Below are 24,937 nucleotides of genomic sequence, written 5' to 3'. Positions count from 1 at the left end.
ATAATGAGAGTGAAATATGGATATTTTAAGACTCATGATAATTCACAAAGTTACCACCTACCACCTTGCAGAATTATTAAAGCACATAGAGAAATGAAATTAAAAGTAAGTAGAAGAATGCAAGAAACAGCAACTCTTAATTTTCAGGAATGTCTGATTAGAAGAAATACACCATTATTCAAGCCTTAAAAAGTTAACTGAGTAATTTTCTGGGTTTCGTGTTTGACCAGCTTAGAGTGAGACAGTTTTATTACTGACAAAGATAAGATAGATCATAATCACTAATATTTACTAAATATTATATATGCCAAGTGTTCTTTTAATTGCTTGTTATATATGAACTCATTTAGTCATTATAGCAATACGATAAAAGCAGTTTTTTCTTTAGTTTTCACTGAGAGAAAACTGAAGCACAAAGAAGCACCATGGTTGGCCTGTGGTGAAGCTACTTGTAAGTGTTACAACTGGGATTTGGAGGCAGAGAGTCTGAGTCTTGAGGCCACTTTTTTAGCTACCATGTTCTAGTGCATCAAGCATCCCTGCCTGCCATCAAAGGCAGTGTGCTGCATTTCCAGGATCCAGCCGCACTTCTGCAGCCAGACTCTGTTGTTCAGGCCCCCAACCTACAATTTGCCTTATTTCTCAGGTCTTCAATTATGTTCTCCTCTGCCTCTGACTCACTCAAAAGCATTACTGCTATTAGAAACAAACACCCTTAGAAAGAGCCATCTTATATTTCCCCTCCTGCTCTTGCACCCAACCCATCTCCCATCTTCACTGCTTGCAACTCTGAGCTCAATGACTGAGGCCTTCTTCTGTGTCTGGACCACTGGACTTGGTCATTAATCCTGGTGTCCTTAATGTTTAGACAGTGGTTTCCCCAAAGGACTCTAACCTAGACTATTCTGAATTGCTGTGTCTTTGCTGCTGTGAGAAAGCAGCTCTAACCCATTTTTCATACAACCCCATCCCACTGACCCTCAACATCGGGTCTTTTTGAATGAAGGTTGTTATGCCCTTGGCTCCTTCATCCTGTCTATTTTTTCTGAGTTCTCGCAAGTGAGTCATAATGCTCAACTCCTAGGAGTCAAGGTCTATGATCTGCAGACCTAATGAAATGACAACAAATGTATTGTTGTTTGGAAGCAGGTTTATTTATTATATACTTGCAATTGAATATAAGATACAGACATATATATGTGGTATGTATTTCTAGAAATGCACATAACATATATTTGCCTATTGTTTAATGTTTTTTCCAGATATTTTTTATAGAAGAGCATGGAGGGATACCTATTTATTCTTCATTATCAGAACAAGTAAAGGCATTTTTTAGATAGGAAATTAACAGATCATCTGCTTCTATAACTTTATTAGCTACATTAAATAGGCAGTGAGCAATAATTTAAAAACTCACCATTATATAAAATAATAAATAACAAAGTAAAAGTTAATGTTATAAAAATAAACTGATAGTAAGGAAAATCTAAATGGGCATGATCCCATTTTAGAAGACCAAATGATTAATAGGGTTGTCATGTTATAATAGACAATTGTCTAATTATTTCTGTGTTTTTATTTAGTGGGTAGCAGAAGTTGTTCAGAAGAACAGAAATATGTAGAAAACATCTCTAAATTTTTGGCAATTTGAAATAGCAATTCTGAGGCACACAGCTCATCTACAAAAATCTTTTGCAGAAGCAGCATGCTTAGTTTTAGGGTGAGGAAAATCTGCCAAAAAATAAAATGCACTTGGTTATTTTATGCATAATAAGGAAAAGAAAAGGATGATCTGCCACAAACTGTGGGCCTCCATGACCAGTTCTCCCTGTCATAACACCTCCTGTGCCAGCAGCTGCTTCAGTGCCCTCCTCATTCACATCCACCATGGCTTGGTGGAACACTTCAGAAAGAAACAGATCATTCCTCTCCGACATCCCTGAGAAATTGGCCCGTCCCTTGTTGAAGGCGTCCTCCATGCCCATGCTTCTCAGAATGGATCTGAGTTCATAATGCTCTTCTAATTTGAACTGGGGTATGTATACCTCAACATCATCTTCAGCCATTTTGTCTTTGCTGGTCCACTTGTTGAGTTTGTCATAGGTTATTTCACTTTCCAGCTGCAAAGCAAAACAAAACAAAACAAACAAAAGAAAATACAGCAAGTATTAGAAAAGAAGGAAAACAACTTTAAGTCTAATATTAAAAATCAGTGATTTTACTATATTGTGGGTGATATAGAAAGTTAACAGATTGGTCAGATTTTTACAAGAAGGTAACACGTATGACATAGTTAAGGCTTTGAATGAAATGTAGAGGCATGGCATATTTACTATCAACTGTTTCATATATTTCCATGAGAAATTACCACACCATTTGTAAGGAGTATATATTCATCTCACGAAAGGTAGGTGTAGCCCCAGAAACTTAAATATCTGAATGTCTTACCAGCTCCAAGCCAGTGGACACATCAGCAATTTCATCTGGAAGCAACAAGAACATGCTAACATTTCCAGCATATGGGAGTTCTAGAATCTGAGCCTTTAGGTCTTCTATGTATCCAATGTTTAGCTTTTCACGCAAGTACATCATCTGTACAGGTGTGCGCTGAGCCTGATATTATTAAAAGGTAAAATATGGAAGTCGATTATAAGATATCAAGAGATTTACAATTAGACATAAAGGAGGATTGGTTCTACTTTAGTGTTGGATAAATGTGATTTTTTTAAACCAACAAAATAAATTATTTGTACATCCTTACAGTGGGTACTCTGATGTTATTAGCTTGTTCAACTTTATAACCATTATTTAGTAAGATGGACAACAATGGTAATGACAACCATAATTCTAAAACACTTGTTTAGTTCGTACTATGGGCCAGGAACCGTGCCATGTCTCAATATTTACAGCCCTTTGAAATAAGTGGTAGCGCCAACGTTGGAGTCTGGGTATGTATAATTAAAAAGCCACGTTCTTCCCCTCTACCTATACTGTTTCTAAAAAGTCAGTCAACTGTCCAACATGCATAACTTCTAACTAGCAAGTCTCTAATGAGCAGTCTCTAATTTTTCTGTCTATATCTTGTCAAAAGCCCTAAAATATATGCTAGGAAGATGTATTTTGTTGTCTCATACCGAGTTTACACGGAAAGGATAAAGCCCATTTAGTTTCTTCTCAAATGGAGTTTTCCACTTTCCTTTGAAGTAGACAGCATTCACCAGGACCATCCTGGTATCCCCATCTACAGAACCTTCAGGTAACAAGTTTGAGATTTTGCCTACAGAAAACATAACATATATTTAGGTTTCATAATCAAGAACTGTGAAATTACTTACTGAATCTTCTGAGTAGCCATCAAACTAAATTCATCAAATTGCAGAGATGTTAATCTTCAAGCTAAAGCTTTTTAGATTTATTTAAAGCAAAATTAAAATTGAAACAAATTTCCCCAAAGCTTGCAAAATCCAAGAAAAAATGAAGAAATAATGCATTTAAAATTTAGACCTCCTATCAAGTTTGGAATGGAGATTTTCACTCCCTTTTATATTCTTTTCTCAAAGCTTGGCAGTTGAAAGTTATTCAAATCAGAAGGAAGTGAAAGAGAGGCTCTTAGGGAATATAATAGTGCCTTTCCAAAATATATCATGTACTGCTAGATCTGGTCTAGATAGTCTGAGGATCTGACTTACTCATTTATTCAAAAACATTTTTAAAATAATATACTAGACCTAAATTAAGAGTAGTGCAGATACAAGAGATGAGAAAGGAAGAATTATCCTGGATGAGCCTAGAACACTGGGGGAGACATTCAAAATCAGTTGTGAAACCCTGTGTGATAACTTCTGTAATTGAGCTAAATAATATATTGAGTACTATGATCATACAGAGAAGGGAGTGAAGGAGTAAGCCCGAGAAGATTGACAGAAACAATGACAACTGAGTGTGGTCATTAAAAAAAATGAAATTGGTTTAAGAAGCAGTTTGTTTATAGTTAGTACTTGCTCTGCAGTATTCCAAGCATCAAAATATATTATTTTGATACTCTATTAGGTGGGTTTTATTAGTGTCATTTTATGCAAAACGACACCACCAGGTTAGCAGTCTTCCCAACGTTACAATGCTGGTAAGCTTGTAAAAATTCTGCCTCCACAGTCAAAACTACTGACAAATACAAGACTCTTAACAAATTAATAGGTCAATGTGGTTTTGAAGTAGGAGGTGGGACCTGACTCTGGAGGCAGGTTTTAGACACCAGGCCAAATTGAGGGCTAGCTAAAACGGGGACCAGGGACAGGGTGGAAGCAGTGTACCATGTCAGTTTACCATTGTGATGACAACACCTTGGAGTTACCACCTCTTTCTGTGGCAATGACCTGATGACCCAAAAGTTATTCCCCGTTCCCTAGAAATTTCTGTGTAAACTACCCCTTAATCTACATGTAATTAAAAGCAGGTATAAATATGACCCCACTGTGCCTCTCAGCACAGTGCCTGGGGTAGCCCTGCTCTGCAGGAGGAATCATGGAGCTGTAATACTGCCACTTCAATAAAGCTGTTTTCTTCTACCCTACCTCCAGCTCACCCTTGAATACTTTCCTGGGTGAAGCCAAGAACTCTTGAAGGCTAAGCCCCACTTTGGAGCTTGCCTGCCTTGCATCAGTTTCATCTTCAATGTATTCATTTAATATATACATTCAATATATTTCCCAAGCTATTAAAATTTTTGGTTAGTATTGGGGTATAGTAATGTTGTGATGTATATGATAAAACTAGAATTTGATCATAACATGATGAAACAGACAATTCTCTCCAATTCTTACAAAAGCTGGTAAAACAATCTGCCAAAATAGCTGCTTGGCATTTTGGCAAAATAACTGATTGACTTACAGCCATTTAGCACAATGTCTAAAGAGAAAAACAATTCATGCCGTTCTTTAAAGAAGGCAAAACTTCCATGTGTCTCTTTAATTTTGCTCTCCATTTTTACTTGAACTTTTGATTTAAATCATCTTTCTCTGCTTCCTTTGTGTCAGTGGTCTGTCAATATTTTAGAACAGTATTTCACAAATCCACAATGAAAATGAAGAACTAAAAGGAAATCAATTATTTTCAGATAAACAAATAAATATATATTTTTTGAAATCCCATAGAACTTAGTTTATGTGCATTTTCCACTGTGGTAACTAATAAAGCAAGACACCAAACTATTTCTTGAAACAATGTCTTAAACATAAGAGTTAAATGAAAATCCTTAAAAAAATAAGTTATAAAAATTTTAAACATACGATTGAGGAATTCTGGAGTTAGACTAAGGATCAGAAGAAGAAGCAACCCTGGCTTTACTGCTACCAGTGGGATCTTAGGGGAGCTGGCTAATCCCCTGGGAACATGGTGCTCCAACCACAAATTGGTAAGATGGATAGGAGCTCTCTTAGGACATTTTCAATCCTAACAGATCATAAATGAACGAAATACTTACACAATTCTGAATTCATAATCATCTCTATTTCTTAGAAATACATTTATATGTTATTATTCAGCAATTGTTTACTTAAGGCCTACAACTCTTCCTGGAAATTCAGAAGAATGAAGGATTTTCACTGTCAGCAAAAAACTGTGCAAATTTTTGTGGGGGCATAGGATAAGTGTGACATACTGGCCCTACCCAAAAATAATTAGAGCCTGAGAGGAAAAGCAAAGCAAACTAACAAAAATCAGTTCCATAATTGTTTAAGGCCATATATGGCTAACACTAACATGACTTGTGAAGCTGAAAAAGCGGATGAGGAGATGAGAAGAAGAAAAGATCAGGAAGTAATTGGGAGTCACTTCCAGGAAAGAGTAAGACTTTGGCTGCAATTTAAACTGCAACTTAAATCCTGTAGTTGAGGCATCCTCAGAAACAAAGTCTAGAGGCAGCAATGAGTGTTTAAGGAGCTCCAAGGGCCAGTGGTAGCCAAGCACAGTCAACTGGATTACTGAGAACTCAGAAGTCAAGGTAAAGAATGAGACCTTCTCCTGAGGACAGTAGGAGGTCACTGACAGTTTTTAGTGTGGGAATAGCATAATAAGTGTATTGCATCACCTCTTTAATTTCACCTCCTTCCCTTGGCCTTCCACACTGCAGTCAGACCAGACTCTATTCGTCTCCTTAGGGTTACCTCTGGACCTTTGCATATTCTGTGCACTCTGTCCGGAAATCTCCCCCTAGGCGCACAGCCTCCACCTGGCCAGCTCCAGCCTGTCTTCCCAATTACAATTTAATCATTTTTAAATCCAGTCAGATGCCTTTCCTGTGTACTCCCACATAGTGCCTGTACTTCTCAATGAAAGCACTGACTACTACTCTATAGCAATTGCCAACATGACTGAATCCCTCCTCTATAGGTTCTATGGTGGCAGGATTTACCACTTTTATCTTTATCTCCACATATAGTTTCTGGAACATGGTGTGTGGTGGATAAATATTTGCTGACTAAGTGAATGAACTTAATTGAACTTAATGAATGAATGAATTTAATGAATAAATGACTTAATAAACTAAATTACAATGAATAAATGATTCAATTAAATAATTTATTCATTGTAAAATATACAAAGGGAGGCAGGAGCCTGTGAAACAATTAAAAGCATGAGTTAAAATGGTAGACGTGACTTAGATAATCAAGGAGGGATGAAGCAGAGACCAAAAAAACTTGACGATGGATTGGCTTTGAATGGTGAAAGAGAAGAAAGAGTGAAAATAATTTTATGATTCTTCCCTCCTCCACTGCCTGTATTCTTTATAGCTCACACCATTTACTAAGCTCAGGGTCAAGCCTTGTTTTCTTTTTGTCCACAGTAGGCATAGACTCACAATTATTTCAATGCTGCTATTTCCTATTTTGAAAGCTTCTGCCTCCTTTCATATTCTATCCTCAAGCAATATCCAAAATCAAATATTTAAGTACTAAACATATGTCTTCTATTAGTAGGCCTCAATTATTTCTTCTCAGTTAAAACACCACTGAGCTAATCAGGAATAAATTTGCATCCACCAAAGTAACTGAAGTTGGACAAATTGTAAAGGGGTGAGGGCTAACTAAGTTCATGGATGGAAAAAGATAGATCAGAGTTTTCTAACTGGAAAGAAGTAAATAAAATATTTTCTTGGATTTACCTTTGGTTTGAGTCTTGACCCAGGAATTAATCTTTTTTCTAGCTTCTTCTGCACATTCTAGGAAGTCTACTGCCTGGGGTTCTGAGGAGTAATATTTCTGACAGAGTCGAATATATTCCTTTAAAGCAAGAAAATGACAAAGGTTACATAAAATGCATACCAAACAAGCCATGGCATAATGGTGAATTATGGTCTTCTCATTGAAATTAGGAGACCTGGGGTAGGGTGGGAGTGGAGGTTGGCTATGGAAGGCAGGTGCTGAAGGGGGAAAGAGTGCAGACCCCTTTGTCCACGCTTACGCCCCAACTCTATCCACCCTCTTGCACTCCTTGCATTATAGAGACAGAATAAAAGGAAAGAGGTTTGACTTGGGGGATAGTGTCTCTGGAAAACAGTTGCATTTGTTTTCCTGATTTATGACTCTGAGATTGGGACATTTGCAACGGGAAGAGGAGGAAGCCCCAGAGGGTACAGGAAGGGCAGCTGTTATGCAAGGCCAGCCCTAGGGAGCTGGTGTGGAATTCCAACTCTGCTTTTATGAACTGTAGAATTGTAGAGAATTGCTTTGAAAGTGACTTCATTACTTGTTTGGGATCCAGCCATTTCAATTACAGGTTTCACTTACTTCCCGGAAGCTCGCAGACTTCTCACCAAACAGCTTATTGACACTTTCCAGTAAATAATCCCCTGTGGATGCATTGATTGCAGAGCTGAGAGAGCGGAAGGATGAATGGATTTTATCTGCAGCTTGTGCCTTGAAAAGAAAGAAGGAATTCTCTCTATATAACACAGGACTACTAAACAAGATAGTTCTTAAGCCATGGTAATAGTTTTTGAATACAATCATGAAATGCTATATTAATACATACTTTATTTTTGGTACATTAGAGGAATCTTTGAGAAAATTATTTCGATAAGGATGTGGTACATTAAAACTAATAAGGTGAATTTAAATTTCTTTCCAATTTTGCTGTGTCTATGGATTGGATTTAACCAGGTGACCAACAGCCTAGAAGAAAGGCCCCTTCTCAGTTTCCGAAACTTCAAAGTCTCTAAGGACTTTTTGTTATATTTATAAGATGGATAAGTTCTGGGGATCTAATGTACAGTATAATGACTATAGTTAATAAGATTGTGTTCATTAATAGTTATAGTTAATAAAACTGCTTACTTGAAATTTGTGAAGAATATGTTTTTTAAGTGTCCTCACTATACATACACACATACATACAAATGGTAGGTAATTGTAGTGATGGATGTGTTCATTAATTTGACTGTAATCATTTCACAATGTATAGGTATAGCAAGTCATCACACTGTACATCTTGAACATGTACAATTTTTATTTGTCCATTATACCTCAGTAAAGCTGGCAGGGAGGAAATGTTGCCTTAGTAATGATCTTACAAAGTTCATATAGCTTCTCTAGATATCTATTTTATGGGGCAAACTATGCAGTGGAAAACATGGGTTTTAGAAAACCACAAAAGTGAACGGTTATTTCAGTTCTCAAACTGAAGTTTGTAAGCACCATGTCAGACACAGGGCTTGGTCACAGCAGCAGCCTGTCCTAGGGCAGGGGACAGAGCCCTCCCGATGGACTGCCAGGTACCGCAGAACACCTGGCGGAATCTCCACATGTTCAGGGTCCTGTCCACCTCCTCTAGCCCATAATTCCCTGGGCAATGGGTAGAAGGAGTGTCCGAGTGCCCAGGAAGAGAGCTTTGGGAGATACCTCTTCATAATCTACCTCAGAAGCATGACTGTGGAAGTTGGTTGCCAACAGGAGCAGTCTATACTCAGTTTTTATAATTTAACTGGATAGCTGACATTTAAGGAAATGGAGTGTTGAGGAAAGGTATTACTCCCCGAGATAGCTGATTGATTAATAGATAAGATAGACAGATGACAGAGAAGATAGATGATAAATAGATGATACATAAAATAGATATATAGATAGATAGGATTGATAGATGTATGATAGGCAAGATAGATGACAGAGATCAATGATAGATGATAGATTAGATAGACAGAAGGAAAGATACCTGAAGGTCAGTGATTTCTCATGCAGTCATTGGGCCCAGCCTTCTGCCATTTCTCAATCAATTGTCAGTCCCTACCCTCTCTCCTCTGGAAATCCTTATCCATACACGTGTCTTCTAGGAGTCTCTACTGTGGATTTATAATAAATTACACATACCTCACCAATGACAGAGAGGCATGAGAGAATTTAGAAGTAAATAGGCTTGGCCTAAAACTCATGAAGTCTAGATTCTGTCCTGGCTCATCTCTCGTTATGGGTATCACCTTAGGACATGTTTTTCTTAATGACTCTGAGTCTTAGTTTTCTTTCTGTGAAAGGGGGAGGGTATATTCGCTTCCTTCCCAGTCTAACACTGTGGCTTTAAGACAGGAAGATTGCAAAAATAAACCACAAAAGAAATTTGGACCAGTAAGTCAGATACCTGCAAAATCGCATCAGGATAAGTACCCTTCTGGATCTGCTGCATGAACCCACAGCTGGTAAAGTTCTCTGGAGTCATGGGGGTAACTGCATTGGCTCCCACTTCATTAAACTGAAGCACCTGCAATCAGAATTAGAGAAAATGGTTACTCTTGCCCACGGATTTACTGAACTTTTAAAACAGATGGCTATCAGTTGGCTCTAAAATGGTCCTAGATCTTTTCCCTGCCCTTATACTTGGGGAACAACCATAGATACTCAATACTCTTTCTGTGTAATATAAAAGTATCAGCCAACCTAAATTTCCCTTATAGAAAACAGCATGAGGTGTTTTAGATTAATTTATATCCTGGCCATTTTGGAAAACAAATTGTTATTATGAAATGATTTAAAACCTCTTCCCCAAATTATCTAAATTATATCCAACCAATAAATGGCCTTGAAAAAAAATGCCAGTATTTTAAAGAAAGTCATAAGATTAACTCAGAACCTTGTGTGTCTCTCTCTTTTCAGTGGCCTTATACACAAAATACTTTCAATCTGTCAAAAACTACAAGCCAGAGTCAGCTAAGGCATAAAACAAGTCATGCAATATTAACGGGGTTCACCTAAAATATTTACACATACCATATTCATACACAGAGAAATTAATGTACATGTGAGGGACAAGTTGGTCTGATGACACTGTGAATCTCTTCGTATAGTAAGTAGGCAGTTTTGGCTGACACGGGGAAGCTGGCAGCAAGGACTGTCCCCTCTGAAGCTTCCTCAGATCCCTTTCCCACAACACTGCTGCCTGCCCACCTTGGTCTGCCAGTCTTAATACCTGCAAGCTGGCCCTGCCTCCCAGCCACCCACCCCATCCCACCTCCTTGGGAACCCTTGGTCCTGCAGCACCTCCCTATGGGGTCCCTGAGGAGAAGCTGATCTGGTAAGTGGCTTGATGGTTGGGGTTCTGCTAATGAAGTTAATTAAGGCAGCCTTGTCCAGCAAGTTGGTGAATTTCTGGGCTAGAAGGAGAGGCGTTAGGGTTTGTGAAGTCTTTTTCTGCTCTTTGAGTCATACATCGTAAGTCCTGCCTAGTACTCTCTGAAAAGAAGTGGTGCAACTCCACCCTCACGTAAAAGAAGAAGATTTCCTATGACAGCTTGGCTGGTTTTCCTCTCTTCTAAGGAAATTGACCCTTAAATCAGGGTTCTTTGGGCTAGCACTAAAGCCTTCCTGAATCAGTGTTAAAGTCACTCAGGGTGATGTCCCTGCAAAAGTGGGACTGTGAGCTGCCCCTAGTCCACACAAAGGCCACAGAGAAAATAGTGAGGCAGTTTGGCCTGGATGGGTCTGTTGCCTCACTATAAGGAAAAGAGCTTGTATCCTAATTCCCACAGACCTATGCCGTCCAGGAGCTTATGTCTTTTATGTATTCTTTTCTTTCACTACAAATGTACCACTTTTAACAGCTACAGCAGTTCTCAACTGTGTGGTCTCTTCTTGCCCCGATTCCCTCATCTGTAAAATGAGTACGGTAATCATCGTACCTACCTCATAATATTTTGTCTTATGTGAGTAAATTTATAAGACGTTCTTAGAAAGATGCCTGGCTAAGACACTAATAAGTATTGGTTGTTATTACAGCGACTGCTACTAAGTGCCTTACATAGTACCTCTAATCTTCACAACTGTCTTGCGTGCTACACATTTTTATTCCCATTTTGTAGATGAGAAAACTGAGATGCAAATGGTTTCAATGTCCTCACACACACGTAGTAAGGAACAAAGCCATGACTCAAACACAGATATGTCTGTCCCCAAAGTCTGTGCTTCTTTCTCCAAGCCAATAAATGTCTTTTTCTTTTTATTTGGGAAGCAATCATATTAACGTTTGAATTTCAAAATGTACACATGCAACAGAGTTGTCAAAAGACTATATAGAGAGAGTCTCAAAAAAAAAAAGACTATATAGAATCCTCGCATAGTCCCAAAGGCTTAAAGCACTTCTTAGACACAGAAAAGCTGTCTTGTGTCCAGAGCGATCAGTTTATTTTCCTCTAGTACCAAAATCAAAATTTTTACTTTAACAACCCAGAGCACTTCATTTAGCATTTGCTCCCAAAATATATTGCTACTGATTCCTTTACATTTAAAAAACAAAAAAAACCTAGGCCGGGTGCCCTGGCTCACGCCTATAATCCCAGCACTTTGGGAGGCCAAGGCAGGTGGATCACAAGGTCAGGAGTTTGAGACCAGCCTGGCCAAAATGGTGAAACCCCATCTCTACTAATACAAAAATTAGATGGGCATCGTGGCAGGCGCCTGTAATCCCAGCTACTCAGGAGGCTGAGGCAGGAGAATGGCTTGAACCCGGGAGTTGGAGGTTGTAGTGAGCCAAGATCGCGCCACTGCACTACAGCCTGGGTGATAGGGCGAGATTCCATCTCAAAAAAAAGAAAGGAAAAAAGAAAAAAACCTAAGACCTGATGTTTCTAAAGTTTTTATGCCAATTTACTATCTTTATTCTTTCAAGGCAAAAAATAAAAAATAATGGGGAAAGAATATTGCAAAAGACTACTTGTGTCAGGGAGTTGAGCAATTGAGTTTTGTTGTAAGTCTCAATGTTTAAACTGTCACAAACACAGAGATTGATTCACCCATCCCTTGTCTTCCTGCAGCAATATTGGCCAATGCTCTCTCTGTGAAACTTCAAACTTCAAATGAGGCCCACCTTACATGGGTCACCATGTGCATGGAAAGAATGTATTTACACTCAGGTACATTCTCGTAGGAAACTGGAAACCAGCCGGCGGCATCTTGGTGTGACTGCATGCACAATGCATGCTTGTCCTTAAAGCATTTAATGTTAATGTTTGTGTGTGTGAATGAAAAGGAATTTTAATGATATCATGGCCACATCGAGGTCACTAACCTTGGAAGTAACATGATCACAAGAATTTTGTATGTGCTGAGTGACTGTTACAGTAATGATTGCAGTGTACAATTGAAGTAATCCAGCATAATTTCAAGGGCCCAGACTCCATGGAAAGAGTTTCCTGACTGAGTCCGCATCCATTCACCAAGGAAGGCAGGCAGTGGCCTTGCAGAAATCCCTCACAATGATGTTGTGCATCCCATCCACCTTGGTTTTCAGGGCTGGCCATAATAATGCCAGGTCTCATTCTGCTACCGTGACCTCACAGGCATGATCTTCTGCAGCTACAACACTATCCATGCATCCTGTGGGTATAGTGAGCACCACCCTGGTATGTTTTTTTTTTTTTTCCCTTTGTGATACTCTCTTAACATTATTAGAAGGAATTCTTCATAGGAATAGGGAACAAACACCACAGTGGCACAGTAATGGGAAGGAGCCCAGGCTAGGAGTTAGGAGACAGTGGGGGCTTCTCTGACACCACCAGGGCTCTCATCTGTAAAATGATATCTGTCTTAAAACTGAATGAGATAATGGGTACAAAACACTAACTTTGAAAAATAAGAATATTATATTATTAAAATATAAGATGTGGTCACTCATAACTGTTTCCAGCCTTGCAGGCTATTCAACTCCCATATGCCTTCAACAGCTACACTTGAGGGATTCGGGGGTTTGGCTGTCTTATAGATTTGAATCTAAGGAATTTGTGTTGTAAGGATCAGTGCTTCATTACCTGTGATGATTGCTGACCTCCTGAGTTAAAATGTCTTTAGCATAAAACAAGAGCAGTTCTCCAATTCCATTCAGGAACTACTCGGCCCAAATGTGGAGCTTCAGCTCAAACTCACCTTGGCCATCTGGTCTTCGGTGCTGCCCCTGGAGCCCATGTAGACCATGGCCATGGTGGACGAGATGCTCCATGGGGAGAGGAAGAGGTTCTGGGTGGGACTTGCTTTTGCCAGATGCTTGAATAAATTGAGGGCAAAGAGTGTGTTTGCCACACAAAGATCCTCCATTGTTTCAATCTAGAAGCAAAGAGAGGAAGAAAAAAACAGCTCTGAAACATAAGGTAACATTTTGGGTGAGGTCAGCACAGTAGGACAGGCTGCATTCTGTGTAGGGACAGATTCCCTGTCTGTTCATCCTCATGGAACAACATGAGGCAGGTCAGGGACAGCTTCATGGACATACCACCTGTGCAGCCGTAAAAAGCCCCTTGTTTAGCCAAATGCCCTCCTATCGCCATCTTGAAATTCTTGATAATTTTAAACAAAAGGCCCACATTTTCATTGTGCACCAGACCCTGTAGATTACATAGCCAGTCCTGAGATACATGAAGTGTTTTGTATGATGAGCAGTGACACTTTGTGGCATTCCATAGAATAACAATGACAATATATAGGGACAGGAGTAGGAATTGAAGCCAGATAGGCAGACCCTAGGATCATGCTCTCAACTTCTATGCTGCCCCCACAAGCACAATGCACATATCCACACCACACACACTGCCACACAGGAAGATATACACATATTGAAATATATGCCACCTGCATACATACCTTGTTGCATCTGGTAAGACGGTCAATCTTCTTTCTGCTTTCCTGCTTCTAAAGTGACTTTGACTCATTGTTTGAAGGTTTGGACTTTCACCCAGTCCCTATCCCAGAACCCCTTCCCTATATGCACCACACATACCACAGCCTTACTAAAAAAGACTTCCTATACTGGAGAGTTCATTACTGGGTGGACTAGAAGACCCCCTTCTTCTGCCACCCCACCAGGTAGAAAGTCAATGCCAGGCAAGACTGCAGGGATAATCCTTAATCCCAGGCCTATGAAACTCATGTATACACCAAGGTATGAACCATCTGAGACCTTCCCTGACCTCAGGCTCTGCAGGCTACTGAATGCATGCTCACACCCAAGGTGTGTGTGTTTTTTGGTCCTGACCAATGATTGTCTTTCCAGCTGTATGTTTTGCTTTCATCATAGCTTGCAACATACCCGATAATTATCAAAATATATAAATATAACAAACAATGCTGATACTGATCATCCCTCAGGAAACTTTCTTATGACAGTGCCTTCCCAGAACTGGGGAGGGGCTGGAAGTACCCAGGAGGAAGCATGTCCTCTGGCTCTGGTCTTGGCTGTGTACACCTGTGGTCTCACACAGCATTGCTCTCCAACAAGGACCATTGGTCGCTTCTTTCTTGTGTGAACCCTTGATTCATGAACTCTTTTTTTTTTTAAGAAAGTGATTGGAATTTATTTGTATTAAAATGTCTCATTTGGAATACAACCAGACTATTTTATCAAGACAAAAATAGTAAATTAAATAAAACGTATCCCTAAAACTCTCTCACCTCCTCTCCTCGTTTAATCTTTGCAGAATCTGTATGAGGTAGAGGTGATTCTCCCTATTTTATAGATTATATCCTGATGCTCAGAAACATTAAGTAACTTGTATAAGGTCACACAGCTGGTAGGTAGTGGAGCAGGGATTCAAGCCCAGGTCTGTCTAAGGAAGCCCACTCTTTCCAATGTTCCACATTGCTTCACTCGGTGGTGCATAGCTTCACTATGAAGTGTAAGAGCTTAAGCAAGTTGTAGTGCAAGAAATGCTAGAAAGAGGAAGTCAAAAGAAAAAAGTAGTAAACCTGTAATTCTACTAGAAGGCTTATTAGGAAGTAAAAAAAAAAAGTCACTTTTTTTTTTCTCTTGCTTCATCATAGATACTAGATTACATTGGATGGCTCAAAAATTTGTTCCTCTTAAAATTGTCTTCATAATTAAATAGATTTATTGTACAGATTTTTAAAATTAATTATCTCAATATCTTTTGGAAACAAACTATTAATAACACAAATAAAATATTTCTCGATCCCCATGTGAGAAATGTAAATAAGAGATCAGAGCCACAAACGTAAATTTAGACTTCTCCCATACCTAAATACGTGATTCTTTGTAACAATTCATACCGGATTCTTTGTAACAATCCACATAGTAACTTTGATAGTAAAAATATTTAACTCTAAAGACAAACTATCAGAAAGTTCTGTTAATATTAAGTTAGAATTTAAGGTAACTTGATAAAGAAAAAAATTAATAAGAACAGAAGCAAATTTTCCTGGATGCATTTACTTCTTTCAAAAAAAATAGTTTCAATTATATTTTTAAATAAGGTGTAATTAATTACATTTAATGTAAAAATAATATTTGATGTCTGTATGGCAGTCACCAAATTCCTTCAGCTCCCTTTTCAATTTGCATAATTACCTGTCCAGTAAGGCTTAGTAATTTCTGTAATATGAATGAAAATATGAAAATAGAGATTGCACAGCTGGTCCATTTCAGAAGCCTAGACTGGATCACAGACTTCTGATTCCAAGTCTAATACTTTCCTACAAACTTTTCAAATAAGGTCTGAGAGTTTCATAATTTTAGAAATCTATGAAGGCACCCATATGCAGTGTTTCCTGACTCTCAGATAAGGCCATACTTTATGTTTGAATGAAAATCTTTCAAAACAAGGCAAAATTGAAGTCACGGGGTATTGTGAAATACCACAGCCTCCTGGAACAGGTATACCTGTTGTGAATTTTTTAACATTATAGTAATTTATATGATCTCATTAACTTCCAAATAGTATGCTCTTAATTAAGGTTTAATAGTATTACTGGGATGAATTAATGGGAGTAATATGCAGGGTTGGGCTTCCTGGTGGTGCTTGTGTTGGTTCCTGCAACACAAGTTGACAAATGCACCACTGAAACTTGGCACAGGGAAGGAAGAATTTGGGAGGAGTCACCAGGCACACGGCCATTGTCTCTCACCCTATTGGCCCTGGATGTTAGATTGCAGTTTGCTGTAGCATTTAAAACAAATTTTGTTTACAATTAGACAGTGGAAATATTTTGAAATTGACCACAAAAATTAATGAGAACTAAGAGAAAACAACAGTTTCAAGGGAATATCTCATCAAATACTGCTACATCTCCCCCAACAGAATTAAAAGCAATTTCTCCTAGTTGATGGCTTTCATAATGAATAAGTATCTTTTTATGGGATATTAAGTTATTTACTGAACCATACTTCAGTCAACCCTGCAACTACTTTGGCTGATTATTCTCTTTCACTAAATTGACCCATTATTGAACTAAACTCAATAAACATATTGTTGTACTAGATTGACCCAGCCCAAATTGCTACTTAATTTTTGCAGTTCCTGCTTTTTCATTTAAGGTGCAAATGAAGTCTTCTTTTCCTATTATTTATATACAATGTAGGGATTACATTCAATTGCTTAAATGAAAATATTTTAATGTATCTAGTTGTTTCCATCAAATTTAGTGTCAAAACAGTAGCTAGTAGAGAACATATATAATCTAACCTGTTCAATAAAATTGGCATCACAATCTGAATGTACATTTTGTTTTGGTTAATGCTACAAAGGTATTTGTTGGCTTCTGAGATTCAAAATTAAACCTTATAAATTTAATTCAAATCTTGAAATAAAATATTTTCAATTCAACAACAAAACAAGAAAACACCACTTAAATTTTACTCGCCCTCTACAAACACCCCACATCCAAATTTTCAATCTATTAATACCAGCATGAGGGAAGAGAAAACATGAAACCCTATTTCCCACAGACATGGCATGGAAATCATTGAAATACCTGGTTGTTCTCTGGTTATTCTCTGAGTTGCTGTCTGACGGGCAATGCTCCTCTGAGAGTTGTTACAGTTCAGACATGGTAATGACTGGTTTTATACAGCTTTGCCCCTCCCACATGGCATTTTTTTTCTCCCTCTGTCTTTTGATCTGTGTCCTTTGAGTGATTCAACATTTTACTCAGGAAGACATCATTAGAATAGAAATACTTGTTTGTAAAGGCATGGTTTAAGGAATTTTGGGGGAGGATGAGGTCACTCTGAAACTTAAGAATTTGTCAATATCTACACATGCCTGTGAAAATTAGCTAAAATCTGTCAGCCCCAGTTTCAAGATTTCCCCCACTATACTTGTGCTCAAGGATAGTATCAAATTCTACAATACTTCTTCTAGCTTTGGACAACCATGGCCTGTGGGCTTCTTCCAATATATAAATATCATGAGATTTACTCTCTCTTTTGAGCCTAGGGAGACCCAAGCGATGCTTAGGGCATGGGAGGGAAGAAAAAATCCATTTTCTGTCTTAGAAATTCTCTATTTTAAACTGTCTTACATTGTCTCAAGCTGTAATTTTCGAAATAACTCGGATTCTACCCTAATATCCTGACACAAGAAGAATTTTTCATCTTCTCTTGATTATAAAATAGATCTTATGGCCGGGTGCGGTGGCTCATGCCTGTAATCCCAGCACTTTGGGAGGCCGAGGCAGGAGGATCACTTGAGGTCAGGAGTTTGAGACCAGCCTGGCCAGCATGGTGAAACCCTGTCACTACTAAAAATACAAAAATTAGCTGCACGTGGTGGCGCACATCTCCAGTTCCAGCTACTTGAGAGGCTGAGGCAGAAGAATCACTTGAACCTGGGAGGTGGAGGTTGCATTGAGCTGAGACTGTGCCACTGCACTCCAGCCTGGGTGACAGAGTGAGACTCCATCTCAAAAACAAAAAATAAAATAAAAAGAAAACAGATCTTATCCTTTATTAGGAGCCATTGCCCTTTTACACGTGTTAAGTGCCCCTTTGTCCTTAGTGCTCTTCTCCCGTGAGTGCTGAGGAGTCTGGTGGTGAGCTAAGTCCCTTCTTTCTTTTCAGCCTCTGTCCAAGAAGACCCCTCTGGTAATGTCTATGTGACCAACCATCTGTTTAACTGTTTTTTGTTTTTGTTTTTGTTTTTTTGAGATCGAGTTTCCCTCTTGTTGCCCAGGCTGGGGTGCAATGGCGTGATCTCTGCTCACTGCAACTCCCGCCTCTTGGGTTCAAGCGATCCTCCTGTCTCAGCCTCCTGAATAGCTGGGATTACAGGTGCCCACCACTACGCCGGGCTAATTTTTGGTATTTTTAGTAGAGACGGGGTTTCACCATGTTGGCCAGGCTGGTCTCAAACTCCTGACCTCAGGCAATCCGCCCACCTCGGCCTCCCAAAGTGCTGGGATTACAGGCATGAGCCACCGGGCCTGGCCTGTTTAACTGTTTTTTAACCACACATTGACAGCTCAACAAGTTGGGACAGATATCAATGTACCTAGAACTTCCACCACCCTTTCCTTCACTCACTTTTCAGGTGCTACTCTTTCTCACCGTATTATTTTCATTCCAGTTATTCTCAAGAGGAATGTCATGCTTCTTTCTCCCCACTGACTCACCTATGAGGTTTGATTCACACCCCATAACTTCCATGGAGTCCATTCTGACTCTTACAACCCTCAGTGAACTTCTATGTAGAACTGCAACTTTCAGAGTTCAGGATGTGGTATAGGAATCTTGTATATTCTGACAGTATCATCTGAGTTAGGATCTATCCACAAATATACACTTGGTTTCCCTTGAGCAGCAAGAACAGTGGTGAGCATCAAGCAAATTCTTACCAAATATTTTTAATGGGTGGAGTAACATGCTAAAACTCTCTAGAGAGGCCCTATACTGTGGTGAACAAGGATATGAATTCTGAGAGACTCAGAAAAGTCTCAGACTCAGAATCTTCTTTTTGCCACTTACTAGTTGTATAATCTTGCACGTATTTCTCAACTACTCTAACTTCTAATTTTCTAATAATTCTATACAGCTGGTACTGTTGATTGCCTACCCCAGTCAATGCCTTTCTGCTACTCTTCTTCCTAATTTTCTTCAGGTATTATTCAGAGAGCCCTTGATCTCAGGAAAGGAAAGCCTAGCTGCCAGTCTTGTAGGGGGTGTGTGTGTGTTGGGCAGGGCGGGGGTGGGGTGGAAATGGGTGGACATATAAACCCAATTCTGGACAAAGAGTTTTGGGAGAAATCCACTGGGGAATGTTTGGCAAAAGGTTTTCTTTCCTTAACAGAAGAAAGCATGAAGAAAGAACCTCCATATCTATACCATCCCTTCCTACCCAACTTTGAGCGTGGTTGTGCGAGGATGTGATGCCAGAAGATGCCACAGTCACAGTCATATTTCAACCATATAGGAAGACTGAGAAATTTGCAGCGATCCCAAACAAGAGCTCTGACATCGGCCAGTGCTAGAAACCACCTACCTCTAGTTTTTGTTCTTGCTGTTGCTGAGATATTATAATAAACAAGTCTGTATTGTTTAAGCAGCATTCGACGCTATGGGTTCTCTGTCATTTGCAGCCAAAAGCTTTCTAAATAATACAGGCTGCTGTGAATAATCAATGAGATGATGCCTGCCAAGTCCTTAGCAGATTCTCGTTGGTAGTGAGTGCCGCATAATATTAGCTGATATATAACAGGGTGACTGTTAGTGTCAGGTTTGGGAGCTGCCTTTCTGCCTAGATTAGAGCAATTTATGAGCTCTAGTATAAGAAGACTAGACTTTCACACCTCAAACAACTAGAGAGACTTGTAAAAGATAATATGTAACTTAAACCCAAATTGAGTGGTGCTAATAGTAAGTATCATAGAAAGAAGGGAAACGATTGATAATGTGTGTTAGGGTCTTGAGCAAAGAGCTGAGATAAATGAAAAATAGACAATAGAGAGAGGAAGTCACTAATATTATAGAAGTGGGAAGCAAAGATCATAGAATAGCTTTCTGAGGTCTGTCTGGATCCGAGTTGGTGTTATAGAGGAGGAAAGGAGAAAAGGAACAGATCTTATAGAGGAGGAAAGGAGAAAAGGAACAGATCTTATAGAGGAGCCTTTGATCTCAGGCTGAGTTGGGATCTAAGCTAAAGGCAGTCTACTGTAAACTCTGGAGAAGGGAAGTGACTTGTAAAAAGTGGTGTTTTATGAAGAAAAATCTGAAAATTCAGAAGAGAAAGAATCTAAAGGGTGAGAAATGTATTAGGAGACTATAGCAGTAACCCAGCCAGTAGGTCAACTAGAAAAAAAGCACAGTCACTAAAGAGTGTTCCTTACCAATAGAAAATACATAAGATTAAGCTTTCTCAAATAACCTGAAATAGTACAGGCAACAATTGCAGAGCAGGTCACTCCTACGGAATATGAGATTAATGAAACAGAAAGTGTCTTATTTTCTAGGAAAATGTATACAAGATAATCATAAGTGGGAAATGAAAGGAAATAAAATTATATGGACAGTATTATATTAATTATATAAATACAACACATGCAGAAGAAATATTACTTAACATAATATTTCTTCAAAAGATAAACAGGATTTATGTCTAAGTGGTAACTTTATAGATTTACCATTGTCTTTCTTTGTACCTTAAAAAAGTCCCACATTTTCCATAATAGGCATGCATTACTTTTAAAATCAGAAATAATTTACCAAAGTTTCTGTATTGAGGTGTTTTTTCTCTCCTGACTATCACTACAATGAATCATGTATAAAGGAGAAATAATTTCCAAAAGAAGACAATAACTTTATAAGTAATAAAGTTCTAATATCTAATCTGAGACTTGCATACACTGTGCTGTTTCTTTGAAACATCTAACCAACTGTGATTGCATAACCTGTGTAGTTTACTCTTCAGTGCCTATCTTCCCTGCTGGATGGTAACAACCATGAACTCCAAGACTATAATGGTCTTCCCCAGTGGCTAGGACAGGCATTTGGCTCATATTAGGTGTTCACTTAGTGTTTGCTGAATGACTTACTCATGTTTGGCACATTGTAATGCATTTCTATCCTCTTCACTTTGAAGAGCAAACAGTGATACTTCCATAATTACCTATTTTACATGATTTGTGGATATACGGGGAATGTACAAATTAGGAAAATGCATCATTTCTGTATCAGCAGTAATATCACCACTGAAATTATCTCAAACATGATATGAATGTAGGTCAAAAGAAAGTCCTATTTTAATATAAAATTCTATATAATAACCTTATTTTTAATGACTTCCAGTTAGACATATTGAAACTATGTTAATTTATAACAAAGATCATTAGTATTAATTAGCCTTAGTAGTTAGGTAGCATGATTTATTCCAGAAATTTAAGTAGTTGTTGCTGTGAGCAGAACCAAATGGAGGTGAAGGCAGTCACCTCCATGGTGTGAATTTGGGACATCTTGGCTAAAACGTTCTCCAATATACACTTTTTGAAATCTCTTTATCAGAGAATAAATTAGCAACAACACTTTGTTTGTTAACGGCTTTGGGAGAAATATTACATGTATCTAAATTCCTGTGAAGTGGGTTTTACAGAGAAAGGGGTGGTCCAGGAAGGAGTTTCGGGGTGTGTGACGAGGATAGGAGAATGAGAAGGCTTTGAATAAGCATAGGCCTAGGCCACCGAGAGGCAAGGTCCCGAGATACAGGGCAAAGAAAACAAACCTCACCTATTTTAAGATGTGGCCCTGGGCCAGCTATGAGTGTGAGAAAGTCTGCACATGAAGTTAGCTTTGTTAGGGAGTGTAACACCTCTGTCAGAGTACTTATCTTGTTACCAAGTGACAACCGCAACACAGATGCCATGTTGATAGGCTATCTGAACAAAAATCCAGTGTTCTGTCATTCAGCTATTTGAGAAAGCTGATAAACTTCTTAAGACCTGTCATGACAAAAGCATGCAAGATTGCATGTCCAGAGCAGCCTCAGAACACTGTGAGTCATGAATTCACTCCTTGTACACACTGGTAAAACTCCGGGCTTACAATGGTGTGTTTCCTTGGAGGGTCTAATGTATAATATTAGAATCATATAACCTAGATTCCATGCATCACTCACCTCTCCATTATCCTTGTGGATTAATTATGATTAAATGAATTATTCATATTACTTAACAAGTCTTAATTTTGTCTCTCTCTTATCTAGCATGTTCCTAGTGCATCTCAGCCAGTGTTCTAGGCCTAGGGGAAGTAGCCTATTCAGTGTTAATTGCCATAGCACGTATGTACTCAGATGACAAACAAATACCTAAATAACTAAGTAAGATACATTCTAAATTCAGATGTCAATTATTTTTGTTTTATCTTCTTATGACTTTTTGTATCTTTTTTTATTAAGGGTGGCTAAAAGAGCAGAAACAGATTGACACTTTCTACTAAAATACATATATGCATGCCCTGCAGACAGATTTCATTTGATCCTATATAAAATAATGTGAGGAATCCCTGGATTTCTAGGAAGGAAATGGCAAGGAGAAACTAAAGGAACTTTGTGGTAGTCATGCATTTTATCTTAGGGTTGGATCAGATAATTTGCATTGCTTTCTAATCATGACACCCTTATTTAGACTTGTAGAAAAATGAGGAGGAGGCAGAAAAAATTATTGCTCAGTTCTTCCCCTGTTGATTAGTCATAATACACTGAGTGTATGGGCAGGAAGATGAGAATGTGAATCGGATGTGAGTGGTGGGTGGGGGAAAAAAGAAAGAGACAACAAAGACTCCCGCAACTCTATCTCCAGCCATGACCCCTCCCCTCATTATGGCTGCACCCATGTCCATGGTCCGAAGCTGGACACATCATGTTTCTATCATTTTCCCAGACCTGTTTGTCCTCATTCACTTCCCATTTGCCTGTTATTTATTCAAGCTAATATCGAAGCAACAACCTTGCATCTTTTGTCCTTATCAATTTCCACATCTACAATTTAACAATCATTTTAGCTTCAAAATATTTTTTGAGTCAATGTGCTCCTCTTTTTCCTCTAAAATTATTGCCCTGGCTCCAGTCTTCATCATCTTAGCCCTGGGTTCTGTGTTTCTAGTGTCTTGTCCCTTAATCCATAAATTTAATCTGATCCAGCAATGACTCTTCTTAAAATCTTTCAATGAGTCTCCATTAAATACAGGATATATCTTAGCTAGGTTCATATGTGTCCAAGGCCATCAGTTATCTGGCACCTCTCTAATCACGATAACCACTCTAGATGAAGTTTTATCATAATATCTGGCACATAGGTACACAAAAATTGTTAGCATTAAGGATTACTATTTCTTTACCTTTATTAATATACTTAGAAAATTGTGTCCAATTCATGCTTTTACTGTTTGTTTCCTCAATTCTCTTGAAAGCAGAAAATGTACATTTTATTTTTTATATACACAGCACTTAGTAGACTATGTGTTCACTTGGGGATGCCCGACTTAATATTTTTTGAACTCAACTGAAAACAAACTTTTGTACTTCAATTTTGATCTTCCCCAGCACTACTGACAGCCTCAAAGTATGGCCTTCCTGCTTTCCCCGCTTTGCTATGAGGATAGAAAACCATCTTCCAGGACAGGGAGCAGTTAAGGCTGAGTCTCATGAACTGGATTTTAGGTAAATGTTAGGATCCTGGGACTAGGAGCTTAGGGGACTTTAGGGGCAGGTGCTGGGGTGGATCCATAGGCAACGAAACAGAAACCTTGAACTTGACTGATTGCAATAGGCACAGAGTGCATCAGGCCAGCAGCAAGAGAACTCTGTCCCCACTCCTGGATTAGGGTAAGGCCTCACCAGAGATAGGATTACAAAAGTTCTAAGCTGTGAGTACGTATTAAGTACTAAGGAAGAAGACAAACAGAAAGAGAAGATGGTAAGGGTTAAAAGCAACAAAAGGAGAAGTCACAAGGGGGGAAGGCTACTCCACTTATCCTAATGTTCTAAGTTTTATATTAGATACTTGGCTATAAACAGAAGAAAATAAAACTTTTAATGACAAAAAAAATCCCAACTTTGGAAAGTGCTGCTAAACACTGTGCTCTAGCTCATAGATTGCATATGATTTGCAAGAACATTGGCTTCAGAGTGAGAGATAATTTAAATGATTTATTTGACATGTAAGTAACTAGGCTAATGAAATCAAACAAGGATAAGGAATATACTGGATTTCCTTCAGGTCAGGACTTGTGATAGCCTATTTTTTTTTTCCTGACATTTGCTTCTAGATACGAAATCTAACCCTTCAAAGCTTTTGCTTAGATGAAGCCCGAGTCAACGGAATTAGTACCTCCCAAAGCATGTTATTTCTCAGTGATGTTTTACTCTTGTTCCCCTTCCAACACTATTTCAATCACATTTCTGGATAATTTCAATATCCACACCCGTATGCTTATTTCTTTTAGTATGAAAACATTGCTCACTATTCTATGGGCAAAGCTCAGAAGAGTATGATAATTTAACCTTTCTATAGCACTGCCTTCTTAGTGTCCAATGTCTCTTTGACTCAGAACTGACTACATATTATATTAGTCTCATGTCTCACCAAGCTCTGCTAAGAAACCCAAACATGTGGAGAGATAGGTAATAAATGCATCCCATTTACTCAAGAAAGGTGATAGACTTTCCCCAGCGCTCAAGTATGCATATCTTTGT

At 38.6% G+C, this 24,937-nt stretch overlaps 1 protein-coding gene across 1 annotated transcript; it reads right to left on the bottom strand.

Annotated features, from left to right (window-relative positions):
* Nucleotides 1–1,132: 1,132 nt before the first annotated feature.
* SERPINB2 (serpin family B member 2) lies at nucleotides 1,133–17,428 on the bottom strand. The gene is made up of 8 exons (XM_008952654.6): nucleotides 17,232–17,428; nucleotides 13,398–13,574; nucleotides 9,625–9,744; nucleotides 7,785–7,913; nucleotides 7,160–7,277; nucleotides 3,135–3,277; nucleotides 2,449–2,613; nucleotides 1,133–2,120 (listed from the first exon to the last, which is right to left on the bottom strand). The coding sequence occupies exons 2-8, from the start codon at nucleotides 13,563–13,565 to the stop codon at nucleotides 1,716–1,718; spliced, it is 1,248 nt and encodes a 415-aa protein (XP_008950902.1). The 5' UTR covers nucleotides 13,566–13,574; nucleotides 17,232–17,428; the 3' UTR covers nucleotides 1,133–1,715.
* Between the last annotated feature and the right edge of the window lie 7,509 nt (nucleotides 17,429–24,937).

The sequence above is a fragment of the Pan paniscus genome, chromosome 17 (genome assembly GCF_029289425.2).
Source record: "Pan paniscus chromosome 17, NHGRI_mPanPan1-v2.0_pri, whole genome shotgun sequence".
In the NCBI taxonomy this organism is placed as follows: Eukaryota; Metazoa; Chordata; class Mammalia; order Primates; family Hominidae; genus Pan; species Pan paniscus.
The sequence above is the reverse complement of the archived record's forward strand: the minus strand, read 5'-3'. Positions and strand labels throughout refer to the sequence as shown.

Excerpts from the sequence above, each read along its gene's own strand:
- SERPINB2 (XM_008952654.6), bottom strand. The coding sequence starts at position 13,565 with ATGGAGGATCTTTGTGTGGCAAACACACTCTTTGCCCTCAATTTATTC. Across the intron at positions 7,278-7,784 it reads AGTCTGCGAGCTTCCGGGAA|GAATATATTCGACTCTGTCA; the intron begins GTAAGTGAAACC and ends CTTGCTTTAAAG. Across the intron at positions 3,278-7,159 it reads GGTCAAGACTCAAACCAAAG|GCAAAATCTCAAACTTGTTA; the intron begins GTAAATCCAAGA and ends TGTTTTCTGTAG.